Below are 18,519 nucleotides of genomic sequence, written 5' to 3'. Positions count from 1 at the left end.
GTGCCAGCCAATGACCATCTCCAACAAGAGAGAATCTAACCATCTCCCCTTGACATTCAATGGCATTACCATCGCTGAATCTCCCACTATCAACATCCTAGGGGCTACCATTGACCAGAAACTGAACTGGAGTAGCCATATAAATACCATGGCTACAGGTCAGAGGCTAGGAATCCTGCGGTGAGTAACTCACCTCCTGACTCCCCAAAGCCTGCCCACCATCTACAAGGCACAAGTCAGGCGTGTGAAGGAATACTCTCCACTTGCCTGGATGGGTACAGCTCCAACAACACTCAAGAAGCTCGACACCATCCAGAATAAAGCAGCCCACTTGATTGGCACACCATCCAGAAACATTCACTCCCTCCACCACCGATGCACAGTGGCAGCAGTGTGTACCATCTACAAGATGCACTGCAGCAACGCACCAAGGCTCCTTAGACAGCACCTTCCAAACCCGCGACCTCTACCACCTTGAAGGACAAGAGCAGCAGATGCATGGGTACAGCACCACCTGCAAGTTCCCCTCCAAGTCACACACCATCCTGACTTGGAACTATATCGCTGTTCCTTCACTGTCGCTGGGTTAAAATCCTGGAACTCCCTTTCTGACAGTACTGTGGGTGTACCTACCTCACATGGACTGCAGCGGTTCAAGAAGGCAGCTCACCACCACCTTCTCAAGGGCAATTAGGGATGGGCAATAAATGCTGGCATAGCCAGTGATGCCCATATCCCATGAATGAATAAAGAAAAAAATTCTATTCTATTTCTATTGTCTTAATATTTTACTCTTTTAGGTCCCTACAGTGTCCAAGCAGATCCCCAACCTCTGCCCACGTCCATATTTTGAATCAATTTGTGGCAATTATGCCTAATTTGTTGTGGTGACAAATGATCCCACTACACATCACCCAGGCTGGATCTTCCCACTAAGCTTCCACTCTCAGCTGGGGAGGGTATGTTCTGGGATGTATAATTCTCTGTAGCTGCTGTCAATCTTGCTTTGTGACCAACTAATAAGTCACATATATGCCTCTGGAGATAGGACTGTGCCATATATTATTTTCCCTCCACTGCAATGTGGTCCTTCATCTCATCGCTCAATCCCAAACTGCTAAAACTCAGTCAATGAGGACAGGCAAATGCAAAAGACGATCAAGGCTAGAATCCTATTAATTAAACTTTCCAACACTACATGACCCCCTAATCCCCTCAGTGTTGAGAAGGAGTTTGACTTTCACAATGGCATGATACCAAGAGAAGAGAAAAGCTGACATCAACTTCACACTGCAAATTCTCAGGGCAGTGCCATTCCTCCTACCGTTTTTGTCTTGAATTCGGCTCTCATCTAAGCCATTTACTCGAGACTCTGGCTTGAATTCAATGTTTCCCAGCTTTAGCACTGCCGCCACCACTTCCAGAACCAACTCTGATTCATCGTCCATGAAACCAACAATCTGCATAGCATTCTGCAGGAGGGGAGAAAGTGCAGAGGGCAGGAGAATTATCAGATGTGTAGAATCAAAGGAATGCATCTGAATGAAAATTGGAAAGCGGTTTCTCACACCTGTAATTAAGACAGGAAATGATTCATTACACCAGGACATATTGAAGTGTATCCTGATGTTTGTAATTCCCTGCGATTTACTGTGCCAGAACAGACGTAAAAATTAGATGGTCTCTTGGGACTAATGCAATCTTTGTATTTAGTTTCCAGATGTTAACTTCCCAGCCCAGTAAAAATTGTTTCAAAATGCCTGGTGAGAACAAATTTGTTGTGCACCTGGTAGTAATGCTTCCTGCTGCTGGTCAGACAAGCTTAATCAATACATTTCTGGAGAAAGGACACAGATCTCAGGCATCCCTCCCTATCCCATATCCTACTGCTTTATTCAGGTTATCTTACAGCACTTTGTGACTTAATTATCTAGTACTATTGTGCTACCTATTAACAGATAAATGTAGCACTGCATCATTAAGCTACCTAGGCATTGTATTACCCTCTCGATACAAACATTTCTCTCAACAGAAATTAACTGTACAGTCAATACACCCTGTATTTTCACTCCTGCTGACAATGTTCACATTTGAACAGGGGCTGTCCCTCTTTAAAGAAAACACAACACTCCATGTTGCAATATTTCTGTTAGGTGTTGTCAACCACTTTGAGCAAGAAAACATGATCACTCATGTAAAAACAAGAGATTAAAACACTTTTGAAAACCAAGCAGTTTAATTATTACTGAGGAGAAAAATAACCCTGGCCAAGGTAGATCATTATCTCAATTTTCAGCAAGCAGCATATCACATCATTAGACATTCAAGATTAATGGGCAGGTGATGTGTGTACCATTTTTCATGTAAAGCATCCCAGTTGCTAGCTTTTGGCAGCAATTTTGGTATCCATTCATGCAGCAGTTCTGGTGGGGTGGGGAGGGGAAGAAAAGAAAGAGAGTAAAAAAAGGAAAGGGGTAAATGGAAACGGAGGAAAAAAGGGGAGAGGGAAAAAAGGAAAGAGGGAAAAAAGGAAAGGGGACTTGCATTTATATAGCACCTTTCATGACATTCCAAAGCACTTTGCAGCCAATGAAGTACTTTTGAATTGCAGTCACCTTGTAATGTAGGAAATACAGCAGCCAATTTACACACAGCAAACTCACACAAACGGCAATGTGATAACGACCAGTTAATCTGTTTTTGTGATGTTGATTGAGGGATAGTTATTGGCCAGGACACCGAGGATACCTTCCCTGCTCTTTTTTGAAATAGTGCTGTGGGATCTTTTATGTCCACCCGAGAGGACAGATGGGGTCTGGGTTTAATGTCTTACCTGAAAGACAGCACCTCCAACAGTGCAGCACTCCCTCAGTACTGTACTGAAGTGTCAGCTTATATTTTTGTGCTCAGGTCCTGGAGTGGAACTTTAACGCACAACCTTCTGACTCAGAGGTGAGACTGCTACCAACTGAGCCAAAGCTGACACCTAAGGGTCAAGGGTGAGCCAACATTACACAAAAGGGGCACGGGTGAGTCAGAGCCACAGAGCTGTTTTAGCAGCTGCCACACAGATACCATAGAAAACAATAAATAGGAGCAGAAGTAGGCCATATGGGCCCTCAAGCATATTTTTTATTCTTTGATGGGATGTGGGCATCACTGACAAGGCCAGCATTTGTTGCCAGTCCCCAATTGCCCTTGAGCCTGCCCCATCATTCGATAGATCATGGCTGATCTACATCAACTCCATTTTCCTGCCCTCTCCTCCATATCTCTATAGTGCCCAAAATCTATTGATCACAGTCTTGAATATACTCAACAACTGAGCATCTACAGCCCCTGGGATAGCAAATTCCAAAGATTCAGAACACTTGGAGAAGAAATTTCTCCTCATCTCAGTCCTAAATGGTTAACCCATTATCCTACGATTATGCCACCTAGTTCTAGACTCTCCAGCCAGCGGAAACAGCCTATTAGCATCTATCCAGCCAAGCCCTCTCAATTCTTATGTTTCAATGAAATCACCTCTCATTCTTCTAAATCCAGAGAGTATAGGCCTATTCTACTCAATCTCTCCTCATAGGACTAAGCTCTCATCACAGAGATCAATGTAGTGAACCTTGTTGTACCCCCTCTAAGGCAAGTATATCCTCCTTAGGTAAGGAGACCCAAAACTGTACACAGTTGCATCCTGAAAGAACTCTATTAGTTTGTCAAACACGATTTCCCTTTTATAAAACCATGCTGAATTTGCCTAATCCTATTATGGTTTTCTAAGTACTCTGTTATCATTAGGTCTAATTGACTCTCGAGTCTCAATGTTTGCCACAGCTCCAGTTAAAACACCTTACTCCAGCTTGTACTGAAAGTCAATCTCACACACATGCCCTCTTCATCAACTGATAGTCTTAACTGCAGCATTGCCAGTATGAGTGGGGATGGGGGAGGAGGGAGGTAACATTTTTGATTTAATTTTTTTGCAGCTCCTTTAGCCCGCACCTTCTTTCTATCACCTACCATGTTTCGGGCACTGTGCTATGAATTTTGACTTGGATTCTTTCTAGATGCATCATAGGGTCAGGTGATGGTGACAGGAATTGCTGAAAACCAACATTAACCTTGAAAATACTCAGTGTAAGTAACTCACTGCAGTTTTATGATGGGCCTTGGAGATGGGAATCAAAGAGAAATCTGCAGCAGGCATCCAAAGAGCACTGAAGGCTAATGGGCTCTGGAGGACCTGTGGCCATTTGACTCTTCCAGCTATTCGGGAGCTGACCGCAAGCAATTTCTCTTTGAGTCTTAATGGTTGGGACAGGATGCTGAGAGGGAATGGAGTAGGTTTAATTCCACTCAGTCATAACATCCAGACAGTCTTAACCAGTCCAACATGCCTGCAAACATTTTGTTTCAATTAGCCCACCCAACATTCATAGCTAACCAGAATGCTTGCCATTTAGAAGAGTTAAAACCAGAGTCTGATTATCAGCAAGCAAAGGAACAATTCGCCTTTATATAACACTTTTCATGATCTCAGAACATCCCAAAGTGCTTCACAGCCAATGAAGTACTTTTGAAGAGTAGTTGCCGTTGGAATGGAGACAAATGTGACAGCCTCTTTGCACACAGCAAGATCCTACAAGCAACAATGAGATTAATGACCAGATAATTTGTTTTTTGTGATTTTGGCTGAGAGATAAATATTGACCAAGATACCAGGTAGAGAACTCCCCTACTTATCCTCAATAGATTAATGCATGGAATTTACAGCACAGAAACAAATCATTTCATTAGTTCCGATGAAAGGTCATAGACCTGAAATGCCAACTCTGTTTCTCTCTCCACAGATCTTCCAGACCTTCTGAGACATCCCAGCATTTTGTTTTTATTTCCCCTACCCTAATCCTAGACTGCTGAAGTCAGCTGTTCCCTGACTGTCAGCATTCCATGGCTGAGAACTGATTCAGTTGTGCTCTTCTTACTCTTCATGATCACTTGTAGTACTTGTTGGAAGTCCTGGCATGTGTTTCATATGGACCTCTGTACTCCTTTGATCTTCCTCTGCCAACAGTCCTTCCTACCCTGACTTCTTGGAGTCTCCTCACCAGACACTTGGTTCCTGCACCTAGCACACAATGTATTCAATTACATCTCATGGCAACCCTGAAGCAGCTCACATACAAGGATGTTTTCTCCCCATAATATAGAGCATCGAAGGAAGATAGTGTTTTCTGTATTGCTTAGCGTTATGGGATTAGTAGACTGACACAAACTTGCTATTGCTATCTCCTTCTGCAACTCCAAAAGGGAGCCTGGGACACAGATACTGCAGCATCCACATCCTAAATTCAACCCTTTTCTTAATCAATGCAGCATAAACAAGTAATGTCGATTACTGCTGGGGAAAAAAAATCCACAGTGTTCAAAAGAAAGTAATCCATCACTCTGAAAAAGAGGCTCCTAATAAAAAACATTTGGCATGATTTTAAGCAGAAGTCTAATAAGAATGGAGGAAATGGAGAATATGGAAATGCCATTAATGAGATCCACTGGACACTGAGACTGAGGAGAAAGCCTGAGCACAGTTAAGGTTCAGAGCTTATAGTTCAATGTCCTAAAGCAAAAAAATCACTAAGTGTTGTAAACAAACCAAAATTAAATCAGCAGACAAACCTCTAGAGTACATTTTATAAAGCAGTTGAACTTTGCACGGAGTTCATATTATTCGGGTTTATTTCTGGTTATACAACAATTATGTCCCTTTATTGACATCAAATAATATGACTGACCAACTGTATGCAATAGAGACCCCTATCAAATTATACAGTGGAAACTCACACTCATTCTCGAAAGGATTTTTTAAAAATTAAGTGGAGTGGCAGGGGCTTGCATTTTTATAACTTGCTGAATTTTGAGTATTGCCAAACTTGGAAGAATATGAAGAAAAAGCAGGAGAGTGGGACTAATTAGCTCGCTCTTTCAAAGAGCTAGCACATGTATGATGGGCATTATGGTCTCCTTTTGTGTTGCATGATTCTATGAACTCAAAGCCATTTTTAAAAAATAAAGAGCTAGTTTGCAGAAATACATTTTAAAGCTATTGATTTAAATCCATTGTTAGTTTGGTAATGTATCACATGCAGAGTTGATACATTTGATAAAGAATTAAGATTTGGGAGTTCCACCCCCACCCCCACCCCCGTCCCCCCCGGCCACCCGATAGTCCAGGGTATGTATCCTGTGGGTGCTGAGCCATACAAACCATGGAGTTCCCATGTTTAGTCTCTATTCTATGCTGATCTTAGCTGTGCCAATAGAACAAAGAACAAAGAACAGTACAGCACAGGAACAGGCCATTCGGCCCTCCAAGCCTGCACCAATCTTGATGCCTGCCTAAACTAACACCTTCTGCACTTCCGGGGCCCATATCCCTCTATTCCCTTCCTATTCATATATTTGTCAAGATGTCTCTTAAACGTCGCTATCCTATCTGCTTCCACCACCTCCCCTGGCAGCAAGTTCCAGGCACTCACCACCCTCTGTGTAAAAAACTTGCCTCGCACATCCCCTCTAAACTTTGCCCCTCGCACCTTAAACCTATGTCCCCTAGTAACTGACTCTTCCACCCTGGGAAAAAGCTTCTGACTATCCACTCTGTCCATGCCGCTCATAACTTTGTAAACCTCTATCATGTCGCCCCTCCACCTCCGTCGTTCCAGTGAAAACAGTCCGAGTTTTCCAACCTCTCCTCATAGCTAATGCCCTCCAGACCAGGTAACATCCTGGTAAACCTCCTCTGTACCCTCTCCAAAGCCTCCACGTCCTTCTGGTAGTGTGGCGACCAGAATTGCATGCAATATTCTAAGTGTGGCCTAACTAAGGTTCTGTACAGCTGCAAAATGACTTGCCAATTTTTATACTGTATGCCCCGACCGATGAAGGCAAGCATGCCGTATGCCTTCTTGACTACCTTATCCACCTGCGTTGCCACTTTCAGTGACCTGTGAACCTGTACGCCCAGATCTCTCTGCCTGTCAATACTCCTAAGGGTTCTGCCATTTACTGTATACCTCCCACCTGCATTAGAACTTCCAAAATGCATTACCTCACATTTGTCCGGATTAAACTCCATCTGCCATTTCTCCGCCCAAGTCTCCAACCGATCTATATCCTGCTGTATCCTCTGACAATCCTCATCACTATCCGCAACTCCACCAACCTTTGTGACAATTATTCTCATACACCCTGGTTATTTTCAAAATAAGGTCTTTGCTGGCAAAGCTGGCACTTATTGCCCATCCCTATTTGCACTTGAACTGCTGCGGTGCAGTTAATGAGTGGAAAACTGGCCATGGTTGCTGATCTGATCACCATCCACTGATAGAAGTGCATCAGTGTGGAGCTCAGCAAGGAGTTGATGCCTTCAGGAGAAAAAAGTGGGGAAGATTTGGTGGAGAAAATTAGAGAGGAGATAAGTAAAGAAATTACTGTCAATCCACATTTTAGAAAAAAATCAGTTGCAAAAATATATCTGAGCTTGAACGATGTGTGTCGAGGGGATGTGCTGGTGATTAATACCATCAAAAACTGTGTCATTGAGTGCGAGAGATGGGATTGCAAATGCATTTTCCCACAGTGGCTTCCTGAGCATTTCAACAGAAGTGTTTATTTTACAAGCAGTATTTTATGGCTATGGATTTAAAACAAATGGGCCAGGTTTTATTTTACTGCAGAAGTGGCACACCACTCTATTTATATTTGGAGTGGACATTCCTTTGAAATCTTGCATTTTGCTCACAGACTGTTGTAGTGGCAATTGAACAGAACTCAATACACAACAACCTTAGTTAAAATGGAGAAATGATCATTACTTTTGCTGTAAAGTTAACTTTGCTTCTCTTTCCACAGATGCTGCCTGACCTGAACATTTGAACATTTTCTATTTTTATTACTTTTGCTACATTGGGTCTGTCAGATGTAACCTTACTCTAACTCATTTTCCTTTAGAGCTGTGAGTACTTACAACTGTTGTGTAGCCCATTGTCATTAAAATGTCAAGCTGCTTTGTTAGCTGTACTAAGCACATACTGGGAAAAAAAACATGCTCTTGATTTCTAAAAAAATCTTCTGCTGCTTCTCAGCTACAGTGATTTAAAAGTTAAGTTTACCAAACTGAAAGCCAGCACAGAACAAAAATGCTCCCGTTTGTGAGACTACCCGTGACCTATTTTTTGGCATTACAATATGTTTTCCTAGAACGAGCAGGTCGGGTGTGTTAAAATTTCCAAGTTCCTTCAATAATAAAAGCATAGCAAGTCTAAACCAGTTTAGTCTGCTTACATCACCTGTTGCTGATTAATCAAACAATTCAGCGTCTGCAAATGAGTACATTTGAAGTAGATGCAAGTTCGCTGTAAACACTCAGCCTAAAGACTGACTGACTGACCCTGTTAATTATTTTTGTTTCCAGTGCCGTATTCAAAAGACGATCTGTATCTTGTGGTATAAAAGCACCTGTGGTAATAGAAAACAGGGGTGATTTAAATTTGAAGTACCCAACACCAGGTGACGTAGGCCTGCCTTCACCCAATGTTGCCGGCGTGAGGCCTGAACCATTGAGGCCCTGCCAACCGCACAAAATTCTTCCCATCACTGCCAGACCTTCAGTGACCCTGCCTCACCCAAGATTACCTCATCCCCTTTCATCAGAAATGTTGTGCTTGGATAAGGGGAGGAGCCAGATTTCTCCGTCCCTGGATGACAAACTGCCCATCAGCACAAGCAGCTTGCTGTGCGTGTTAAAAAGAGGCTGGACCATGAACATGGATTAAGCTTCCCCCATTGCTCGATATCATCAGACAAGAGGAATAGGCACCCGGACCCACTGTTCATCTAATGACAGTGCTCTGATTATACATCTGCTGTAGCATTTCTTTCACGTTCTACGAACTCAAGGAACCTGTATTAAGCTGAAGTGCAGAGAGAGAGACAGACAGACATGCAGGCATTCAAACTCAGAGTGAGAGATAGGCGCCACAGAGGCAAGAGAGTTTCTTTCATTTAGTTACTTCAATTTTCAAATAAAATGCTGTTTTGAAGCCCACTATCGCAACTGTGATTTGCTGATAATTAGGGAAAAGGTCAATGCCAATTTCTTACATCAATAAGACAAGGATTCTAATTTCTAACACAATTCAAACAGTAGGCTGAGGGAGAGACAAAAACCCAGAAATTTTGATACAGTGCATAGGAGCTGTTGGGAACATTCCCTCAGACCAGGGGCTCAATTGTGAGTCCCAAGGCTACCTAGATATTGGGCCTCTGGCCTTGCTATGATGGAGTCTGTGTGGCAATTTGAGTCCACCGGTGGAGTACAAGATTGGGCTCCTGCTAGCATCACAACAGTTCTCAGGTAAGTGGGTATTATATTTTTAAAAAATGATTTTTAAAAACATATAACGCCTCTGAGGGAGGCAAATAGAAAATTATGACAGGAAGAAAGGCACAAAGGGAAATTGTTTTGGGTGAGGGGAGCCTCCCAGTGTCTTACTATTCATCCTTGGGGTAGGCAAGTAGGAGTGGGAGGAGGGGGCAGTGAATGAAGGTTAAGAGTAAAGTGAGTGACAGTGGAGCAAGAGGAAGGGGAGGATATAGGACAAGTAGTCCATAACGGAAGAGGGGTAATGTTGGAAGTCTGGCCGGGGGTTGGAAATATAGGGAAAGGGTAGTGCAGAAGTGAAGGAATAGGGATTTAATAGGAACAGGGGGTTTGGGGGAACATATGAGTGATTAGGAGAGGTGATGGGAAGCGAGTCATCAAGGGCCATACGTCCCCCACAATCCTCATTCTCATATGCTGCCTGAAGCTGTTGATGGTTCCTTTACCTGCTACATACATCATGCCCCACCTCTCACCTGAAAGGAGAGAAAATAAAAAGACAGAGAAACAGGAGGACAGAGAGGGAAACAACAGGAAGAGTTATGGGGAAAGAAGCAAGAGAGGAGAGAAAGAGGAAGAGAGAGAAACAGCAACATAATGGTAGCAGAGACAGGTAAAAGAGTGATTATACTCACCAACGTACTTCCTGCAATGTTACAGGAGATCATACCATATATACAGATATTGATAGCGAGAATAAAAATAAAAATAAAATATAGGAAGAATTTCAGGACTTAGTTCTCAGAGTTCATCTGAATCCTTTAGTGAGATTGTTGCCTTGTCGTATTTCAATGAAAGCATTATACAATAAAGGCATAACATTTCAACCAATAAAACTCGAATTTAACCCGCATCCCAAGCATCTTACTTTGACTGTTCTGAAATTGGCAGCATCATCCACCCCATTCACTTTAGCCGAATCCAGGCCCAGGTAGTTGTATTGACTGAAATCCCGCTCAAGCTTCAATCGTTCTAGAAGAGAAAAGTTAATATAATACTGCACCAGTAAAGTACCAATATTTCAAAGCATTTAGATTACTGCAGTGTCCTTTGTCATTTGCACATTACACAGTAAACACCAGCTGATGGCAGAGTAAAAACGTTTGGGTTGCTTTAGATACTCATTTGGGTTTCAGGTCACTGGTCTCTCCTTTAAGTGGATCTGGTGTCCCTTATGACAAGGAGTTTACCTTTTATTTCGAATATCTACCAACACGATAGATTAACCTGGGGGCTGTAATGATGAAAACATCTTGTGTGAACTGGATACTGCAATGATTTCAGGGCGAGGGCAGGCTGGAACCCCACACATTCTTATGAATCTTGGCATATAACTATTGAGCACTGATGACGGATCGATGCACTTTACAGCCATCTGGATTCAACATTAAGTTCCACAATTTCAGATCATAACCACTGTCCCATTATTTCCAGACAGCAGCTGTTGATGATTCAGCTATTCCCTTCTTTACACCCATCTTTTGCTTCTTTACCATCTCCTTTTGCCTTGAACCATCATCCCTTTCGTCATTGGATCACTCCTGCCTTCCACCTTATCACAGACCTTTACTTGTGCTCTTCCCTCACCCCCTTTCCCTGCCTTCCTTATGCTTAAAATCGGTTACATCTCTATTTTTTCCCAGTTCTGACTGTTACGACCAGGTGAGAAAGGTTTCTAGGGTTCCCTTTCAGCCTTCACCTGGTCTTACCATAACAGGGTTTAACTTTAAACATACCGTGTTTTTAGCTCCCCCTTGGTGAATCCTTGATCACCGCTTTCCAATTATAAGGCAAAGAAACCAGCCCAAACAGGCTTTCTTAGGTTTAAAGAAGAAAGATTGAAATTTATTAAACTTAAACTCTAATTCGGTTGAAGCCTACGGATACACGCGTGTCCCGCTAGCATGCATATGCGATACACACATGCAAAATAGAGACAAAAAAAGAGAAGAAAAATAAAGTGGAAAAATTTGAGGCAATATCTGAAGAGTTTGTGTTACGGTTCTTCAAGCTCACTGTAGAGTCCTTGATTGTAGGTAGATCTTGCTTTTCGTTGGGGTCCTTTATTCTTCTTAAACCTTGTTCACTGTAGGAGACTTTTCTCTTTTGGGGTTCATGTGTCTTCAGTGGATTCACAGGCTTGTGATAAAGAGATGGGAGCAGACAGGAGAGATCTTCTCAGTCCAAGAGCAAACAGTCTTTCTGAGTTCAAACTCTCTGTGGCTAGTTCAAAAGACCCTGGAATAGCCAGTACTCGAGGGGTATGGGGTTACTTTCCCTTCAGACACAAAATCCTGATTACCTTCAGGAATCCTATTAAATTTTCTTGCACTTGCAGCCGTCAGCCTCCTGGGTCTCGCTCTTACTGCAGTTAAAGCCACACCTTGTTCTGCTGTGCTTTCCATCAGGTTCCTGTCTTCACTGAGCGGATGTGCCCTAATTAACCCTACAGGTTTTCCCTTTAGTTTCCAGCAGTCAGCTTTTAAATGTCCTGCTTTATTACAATGGAAGTACACAGGTCTCCGGGTCTCACTCTTGCTCACAGCACCCCCACTGTGTCTCCTGCTTTCCTTTCTCTCTCAGGACTGCTTGGGCTCCTATCACCTTCCCACCCTTTGTCCTTTTTGGATTTGTGGGGGTGACCAGGAAAGGGTCTCCCCTGAGAAACCGACTTATAAATTAAAGCAAACTCATCGGCCAGAATGGCCGCTTGCCGGGTTCTCTGGACCTGCTGCTCCTCTACATAGGTCTTTATGGAGAGTGGGAGAGAGTGTTTAAATTCCTCTAACAGAATTACTTCTCTGAGATTCTCATAGCTGAGCTGTACTTTAAGAGCCCTCAGCCACTGGTCAAAAGCCAGCTGCTTACTTCTTTCAAACTCCAGATAAGTTTGATGAGCTTGCTTTTTGAGGGTTCTAAACTTTTGGCGATAGGCTTCGGGTACTAATTCATATGCCCCGAGGATATCATTTTCTGTCAGTTCTAAATTTGATGAACTCTCATCTTTTTACCGGGAATAACCCTCAGGGGCTTTTCCAGTTAGCTTGCTTTGTAGTGAAAGAGGCCAGGTCTCAGCTGGCCATTTTAGCTGCTTTGCCAGTTTCTCAAAGGACACAAAATATTCTTGTACATCTTCCTCATTGAATTTTGGAATTAGTTGAGCTAGTTTTAACAATTTTGTACCCAGCCCTGAATTACGCTCCGCCATATTGGCCATGCTTTCACTGGGGTTACTCTGTCACCCCATAGTTAACTCAAGCCACCTTAGCTCTCTTTCTTCACATTCTTTCTGTAAGGTTCTCTCTCTCTCTCTCCTGACTCTCTCTTTCTTTCTCCTGTCTTTCTTTTTTTTCACATTCCTTCTGGAAGGCTCTCTCTTTCTCCCTCTCCTGTCTCCTTCTTTCTTTCCCTAATTCAAGTTTCCTCTGTTCCAATTGTAGCTTTGCTAGCAATTCCCTGTCAGGGTCTACTTCTAACTGTTTCTGTTTCCTCAGATTCAAAGGAAAAATGGTTGGCCACTAGTCTAAGGAGTTCAGACTTCCTCGCCTTGCCACATTCAGTGATCCCACACTGCTCAACCATTTTCCTCAACTCCTCCATAGACAATGCTTTTAACTTATCCCAAGTTACTTCACCCTGGCTTGGGGAGCTACTAGCTTCAGTTGCAGACATGTTAGTATTCTAGCACACACAATCACAAGAAAATTTGTATTGAAATCTTGCTCTTTTTTGATTGGGAACAATTTGGCTTCCCACTTCCAATTTCACTCGTTTGTCTATAGGTGAAATCCAGGACGGTAGCCCCCAAATTTCTGTTATGACCAGGTGAGAAAGGTGTCTAAGGGTCCATTTCAGTCTTCGCCCGGTCTTACTGTAACAGGGTTTAATTTTAAACACACCGTGTTTTAGCTCCCCCTTGGTGAATCCTTGTTCACCACTTTCCAATTATAAGGCAAAGAAACCAGCACAAACAGGTTTTCTTAGGTTTAAAGAAGAAAGATTGAAATTTATTAAACTAAACTCTAATTCGGTTGAAGCCTATGAATACACGACGCGCCCACACTAGCATGCGTATGCGATTCACACATGCAAAATAGAGACAGAAAAGAGAAGAAAAATAAAGTGGAAAAATTTGAGGCAATATCTGAACAGTTGTTGTTATGGTTCTTCAAGCTCACAGTAGAGTACTTGATTGTAGGTAGATCTTGCTTTTCGCTGGGGCCCAGTATTCTTCTTAAACCTTGTTCGCTGTAGGAGACTTTTCTCTCTTGGGGTTCATGTGTCTTCAGTGGATTCATAGGCTTGTGAGAAAGAGATGGGAGCAGACAGGAGAGATCTTCTCAGTACAGGAGCAAGCAATCTTTCTGAGTTCAAACTCTCTGTGGCTAGTTCAAAAGACCCTGGAGTAGCCAGTTAGTTATGTGACCAGCTGGTCTAACTAGTCCTGGATTGTATTACCTTAGCAATCTCTGGAATGCTCCTGTTACGCACAATACCTGGTGATCAAGGTCCATTGTTGGTTGAATGTGTCAGGGAATGGTCCTTTGTCCTTCCAAGCACTGTCTGTTAATATGCAAATGTCTTTTCCAGCCATGGTTGATCTGTTTAACAATTATTTCCTCGCTCCAGGAACATTTTAAAATCAATGTTCATGACAAAATTAATGTGCCTCATTCTTGACCTAGCATGGCATGACAAAAGGTCATCAGCCTGAAATGTTAACTCTGTTTCACTCTCAATGATGTTGCCTGACCTGCCGAGGATTTCCAGCATCTTTTGTTTATATTGCAGATCAATTGATCTGGCCTTGAGGAATTTCTTGAAAACAATCATATACTGGAGCTGAATAAATGCATAACTGAAGCTCTTTGGTTAATTTTTGTTTATTCATTCATGGGATGTAGGCGTCACTGGCTAGGCCAGCATTTATTCTCCATCCCTAATTGCCCTTGAGAAGGTGGTGGTGAGCGGTCTTCTTGAACCGCTGCAATCCATTTGGGGTAGGTACACCCACAGTGCTGTTAGGAAGGGAGTTCCAGGATTTTGACCCAGCGACCTTGAAGGAACGGCGATATAATTCCACGTCAGGATGGTGTGAGACTTGGAGGGGAACTTGCAGGTTGTGGTGTTCCTATGTATTTGCTGCCCTTGTCCTTCTAATTGGTAGAGGTCGCGGGTTTGGAAGGTGCTGTCTAAGGAGCCTTGGTGCATTGCTGCAGTGCATCTTGGCTGTATCTGTTCTGATGTGAAATCAGCCCCAGACTGTAAACGTTGAGGATCCTCGAAATCTGCTCCTCCATTTATGTTAAATCATTGACACTCAAACCTTGATTTGCTTTGTTGTTGCAAATGACAGCTGATTTTCAGTTGGGCAGATCTTCCACCAGCTCCTTTCCTATACCCCTGACCCCAGGCTATTACCCAGGGGTTGAATAGTTCAAATATTTAGAGGGAAGGGAAACTGCAGCAACACTTTGCCAAAACCAATGGTGATCAGCAGTGCAATCGAAAGAATCTACAGATTTTGTATTTTTTTTTAAATTGCAGCAATCTGTTTCTCTCAGAGTCAGTGACCTTTAAAATTTAAACTTTTCCTACTGTGTCCAACAACCACATTGGAGGCCAGGAGCAAAGTGGTGGAATGTATCATATGGTTGATGCTATTAATTGTCTATAAAGTGCATGTTTAATTCTATGCAGCTGGTTGGCATTAACTGGGGAATCACTTGTGCTCCTATAAATAGGAACAGACTGAAACAAATAATAAAAGCAAAATACTGCAGATGCTGGAAATCTGAAATAAAAACAGAAAGTGCTGGAAATACTCAGCAGATCTGTGGAGAGGGAAACAGTGTTAACTTTTCAGGTCTGTGACCTTTCATCAGAACTGGCAAAAGTTAGAAATGTAATATGCTTTGAGCAAGTGAAAGGGGGAGGGGGAGAAGAACAACAACAGGGAAAGTCTCTGATAGGGCACAGGGCAGCAGAGATTAAGTGACAAAGATGTCAAGGGACAAAGGCAAAGGGAGTGCTAATACTTGAATTAAAAAACAAAGCATTAGTCCAGAGAGAGTGTTAATGGCAGAATAACGAACAGCTCTGTCCAAAAGCAAAAGCCTGAAAAATAAGTTTATGACAGGGACATGATTGAAAAATAGAATAAAATAAAATGGCAGTCATACTCTGAAATTGCTGAACTCAATGTGAGTCCAGAAGGCTACAGAATGCCTAATCGGAAGTTGACGTGCTGTTCCTCGAGCTTGCATTGAGGTTCACTGGAACACTGCAGCAGGCCAAGGACAGAAATGTTGGCATGGAAGTAGGGTGATGAAATAAAATGGCAAGCAACTGGAAGCTCAGGGGTATGCTTGCGGACTGAGTGGAGTTGCTCCACATAGCAGTCGGTCACCCAATCTGCGTTTGGTCTCCCCAATGTAGAGGATTGTGAGCAGTGAATACAGTATACTAAATTGAAAGAAGTACAAGTAAATCGCTGCTTCACCTGGAAGGAGTGTTTGGGGCCCTGGACGGTGAGGAGAGGAAAAAGGGCAGGTATTACACCTCCTGCAATTCTATGGGAAAGGGACGTTGTGTTGGGGGTGATGGAGGAGTGGACTAGGATATCGCAAAGAGAACGATCCCTTGGGAATACTGACACGGGAGGGGAGGATATGATGTGTTGGTGGTGACATCATGCTGGACGTGGCAGAAATGGTGGAGGATAATCCTTTGGATGAGAAGGTTGGTGGGGTGGAAAGTGAGGACAAGGGGAACCCTGTCGTAGTTCTGAGAGGGAGGGGAAGGGGGTGAGGTAGAGGTGCGCGAAATGGGTCGGACACGGTTGAGGGCCCTGTCAACCACAGTCGGGGGGGATCCTCATTTGAGTAAAAAGGAAAACATACCAGAAGCGCTGTTGTGGAAGGTTGCATCATCGGGACCAATGCGTCAGATGGAGAAACTGGGAGAATGGAACGGAGTTCATACAGGGGCAGGGTGTGAGGAAACGTAGTCGAGGTAGCTGTGGGCGTTGGTGGGCTTATAATGAATATTAGTGGACTGCCTATCCCCAGGGATGGAGAGAGAGAATTCAAGGAAGGGAAGGGAAGTGTTGGAGATGGACCACGCAAAGGTGAGACACGTGTGGAAATTGGAAGCAAAGTTGATGACATTTTCCTGTTTGGGGCGAGCGCAGGAAATGGCACCAATACAGACATCAATGTACCGGAACGGGGGGGATGGGGCCTTTTGTTCTTCTTCCCCCCCACCCCTCACCTTTCACTTGCTCAAAGCCCATTACATTTCTCACATTTGCCAGTTCTGATGAAAGGTCACAGACCTGAAACGTTAATTCTGTTTCTCTCTCCACACAGATTGAAACTGTTGTGATTACATTAGGAGTTGCATGTTTGTAATGTGCATCCCTGTTAAAAAAAAGGCTTATAAAAGTGTGTCAAGATTAGGCTCCAGTTCTATCTTTCACTGCCTGGCTTCAAGAAATAGAGCATTATAGCAGATAATGTTGTGACTGAAACCACATCTGCCAAACGGAAACATGTTAATTTCGTCATATGGAACATGATTTGAACTTTTACTGGGAATTGAACATAATTGTTCAAAAAGACCACAAATCTGAATGGCTGAAAGCATGGCTGCACATTTGCATTCTGAGAGACAGTTGCATAAAGATACAATGGGAGTGCTCCCTGATTCAATTAGCCAGATGGGTTTTGTCAATAGTGATGATCAAAAGACATTTGAGACAAACTGAGTGTGTCTCGTAAGCTTTGAAGAATCAACAACCCTTGCAGGCAATGCTGTTTCAAACAAACAGCTGGTCACACGACTAACCTGCTGCCCAGCCTGAGGATTGATTGAATTGTGCCTCACAGAACGGTTTGGGCAGACTGACATTTTGAAGACCAAAGAGAAGCAAGGTCTCTCTCTCTCTCTCTCTCTCTCTCTCTCTCGTGTAACGTTCCAGGGACCCACGGAAGCAACTTAAGCATCACGACAGAAGACCCCTACAGCCTTATCCGCAAAACAAGTTTGAAAGTGTGCACTGGGCTCCAATGAGAACTGCAAGACTTAACTCCAATCAAGGTCTTTACATCCAAACCAAAAACAGTAACTCAACTCCATCTACTAATTCAAACATTCCCCCTTTAATTCATTCTCTTCCTCTGTATCTATTTGTGTGTGTGTTTATCGCGTCTGCATGCTAGCATGGTTGTGTCAGGCATTTTTAGTAGTTTTAACTGAGTTAGAGTGTTAAGGTTAATAAACTTACACCTTTCTTGTTTGAACCGGAGAAAGCCTGTCTAATTGGTTCATTTAGAATTACAATTAGAAAGCAGTGTGCAAGGACTCACCAAGGTGAAGCTAAAGACACTATGTTTTAAAAGGTTAAACCCTGTTACGGCCAAACTAAGAAAGGGGTGAGGGGGGAGCCTGAGACCCCCCTTCCTCACCTGGTCAAAAGAATGGTCACTAAAGGTGAAGGTTGGAAACGAAGAACATTTTTCTGACATTGGCAGACATTTAAGGGGCTATTTCAGAATACACAGAGTAGATACATTTCAATGAGAAAGAAAAATTCCAAGGGTGGGACCCGCCATCCGTGGTTAACTAAAACAGTTAAATAAAGTATCAAACTTAAAGAAAAAGCCTATAATTGCACAAAGATGGGAGCCAGGTCAGAAGATTGGACAGAATATAAAAAACAACAAAGAATGACTAAAAGATTGATAAGCAAGGTAAAATTAGAGTACGCGAGAAAGCTAGCCAGAAATAGAAAGACAGATAGTAAGAGTTTCTATCGATATTTTAAAAAGAAAAGCGTTAACAAAGTGAGCATTGGTCCTATAGAAAGTGAGTCTGGGGAATTAATAATGGATAATATGGAGATGGTAGATGAATTGAACAGATATTTTGCATCAGTCTTCACTATTGAGGATACAAGTAACATCCCAGTATTAGCTGTAAGTAAGGAAATGGAAGGGAGGGAGGAACTCAAGAAAATTACAATCACCAGGGAAGTGGTACTGAATAAATTGTTGGAGCTGCGAGCTGACAAGTCCCCG

At 42.9% G+C, this 18,519-nt stretch overlaps 1 protein-coding gene across 6 annotated transcripts in view; it reads right to left on the bottom strand.

Annotated features, from left to right (window-relative positions):
• myo1b (myosin IB) overlaps positions 1 to 18,519 on the bottom strand; it is a 306,869-nt gene that overhangs the window by 99,666 nt on the left and 188,684 nt on the right. For all 6 annotated transcript variants that reach the window (XM_068035658.1, XM_068035660.1, XM_068035654.1 and 3 more), the window contains 2 exons: positions 10,308 to 10,411; positions 1,325 to 1,472 (listed from right to left, as the gene is read on the bottom strand). In XM_068035658.1, coding sequence (XP_067891759.1) covers positions 1,325 to 1,472; positions 10,308 to 10,411 — 252 coding nt within the window. The remainder of the gene's footprint in view (positions 1 to 1,324; positions 1,473 to 10,307; positions 10,412 to 18,519) is intronic.

Source organism: Heterodontus francisci, chromosome 7, assembly GCF_036365525.1.
Source record: "Heterodontus francisci isolate sHetFra1 chromosome 7, sHetFra1.hap1, whole genome shotgun sequence".
Classification (NCBI taxonomy): Eukaryota; Metazoa; Chordata; class Chondrichthyes; order Heterodontiformes; family Heterodontidae; genus Heterodontus; species Heterodontus francisci.
This window is presented reverse-complemented; position numbering and strand designations above follow the sequence as displayed.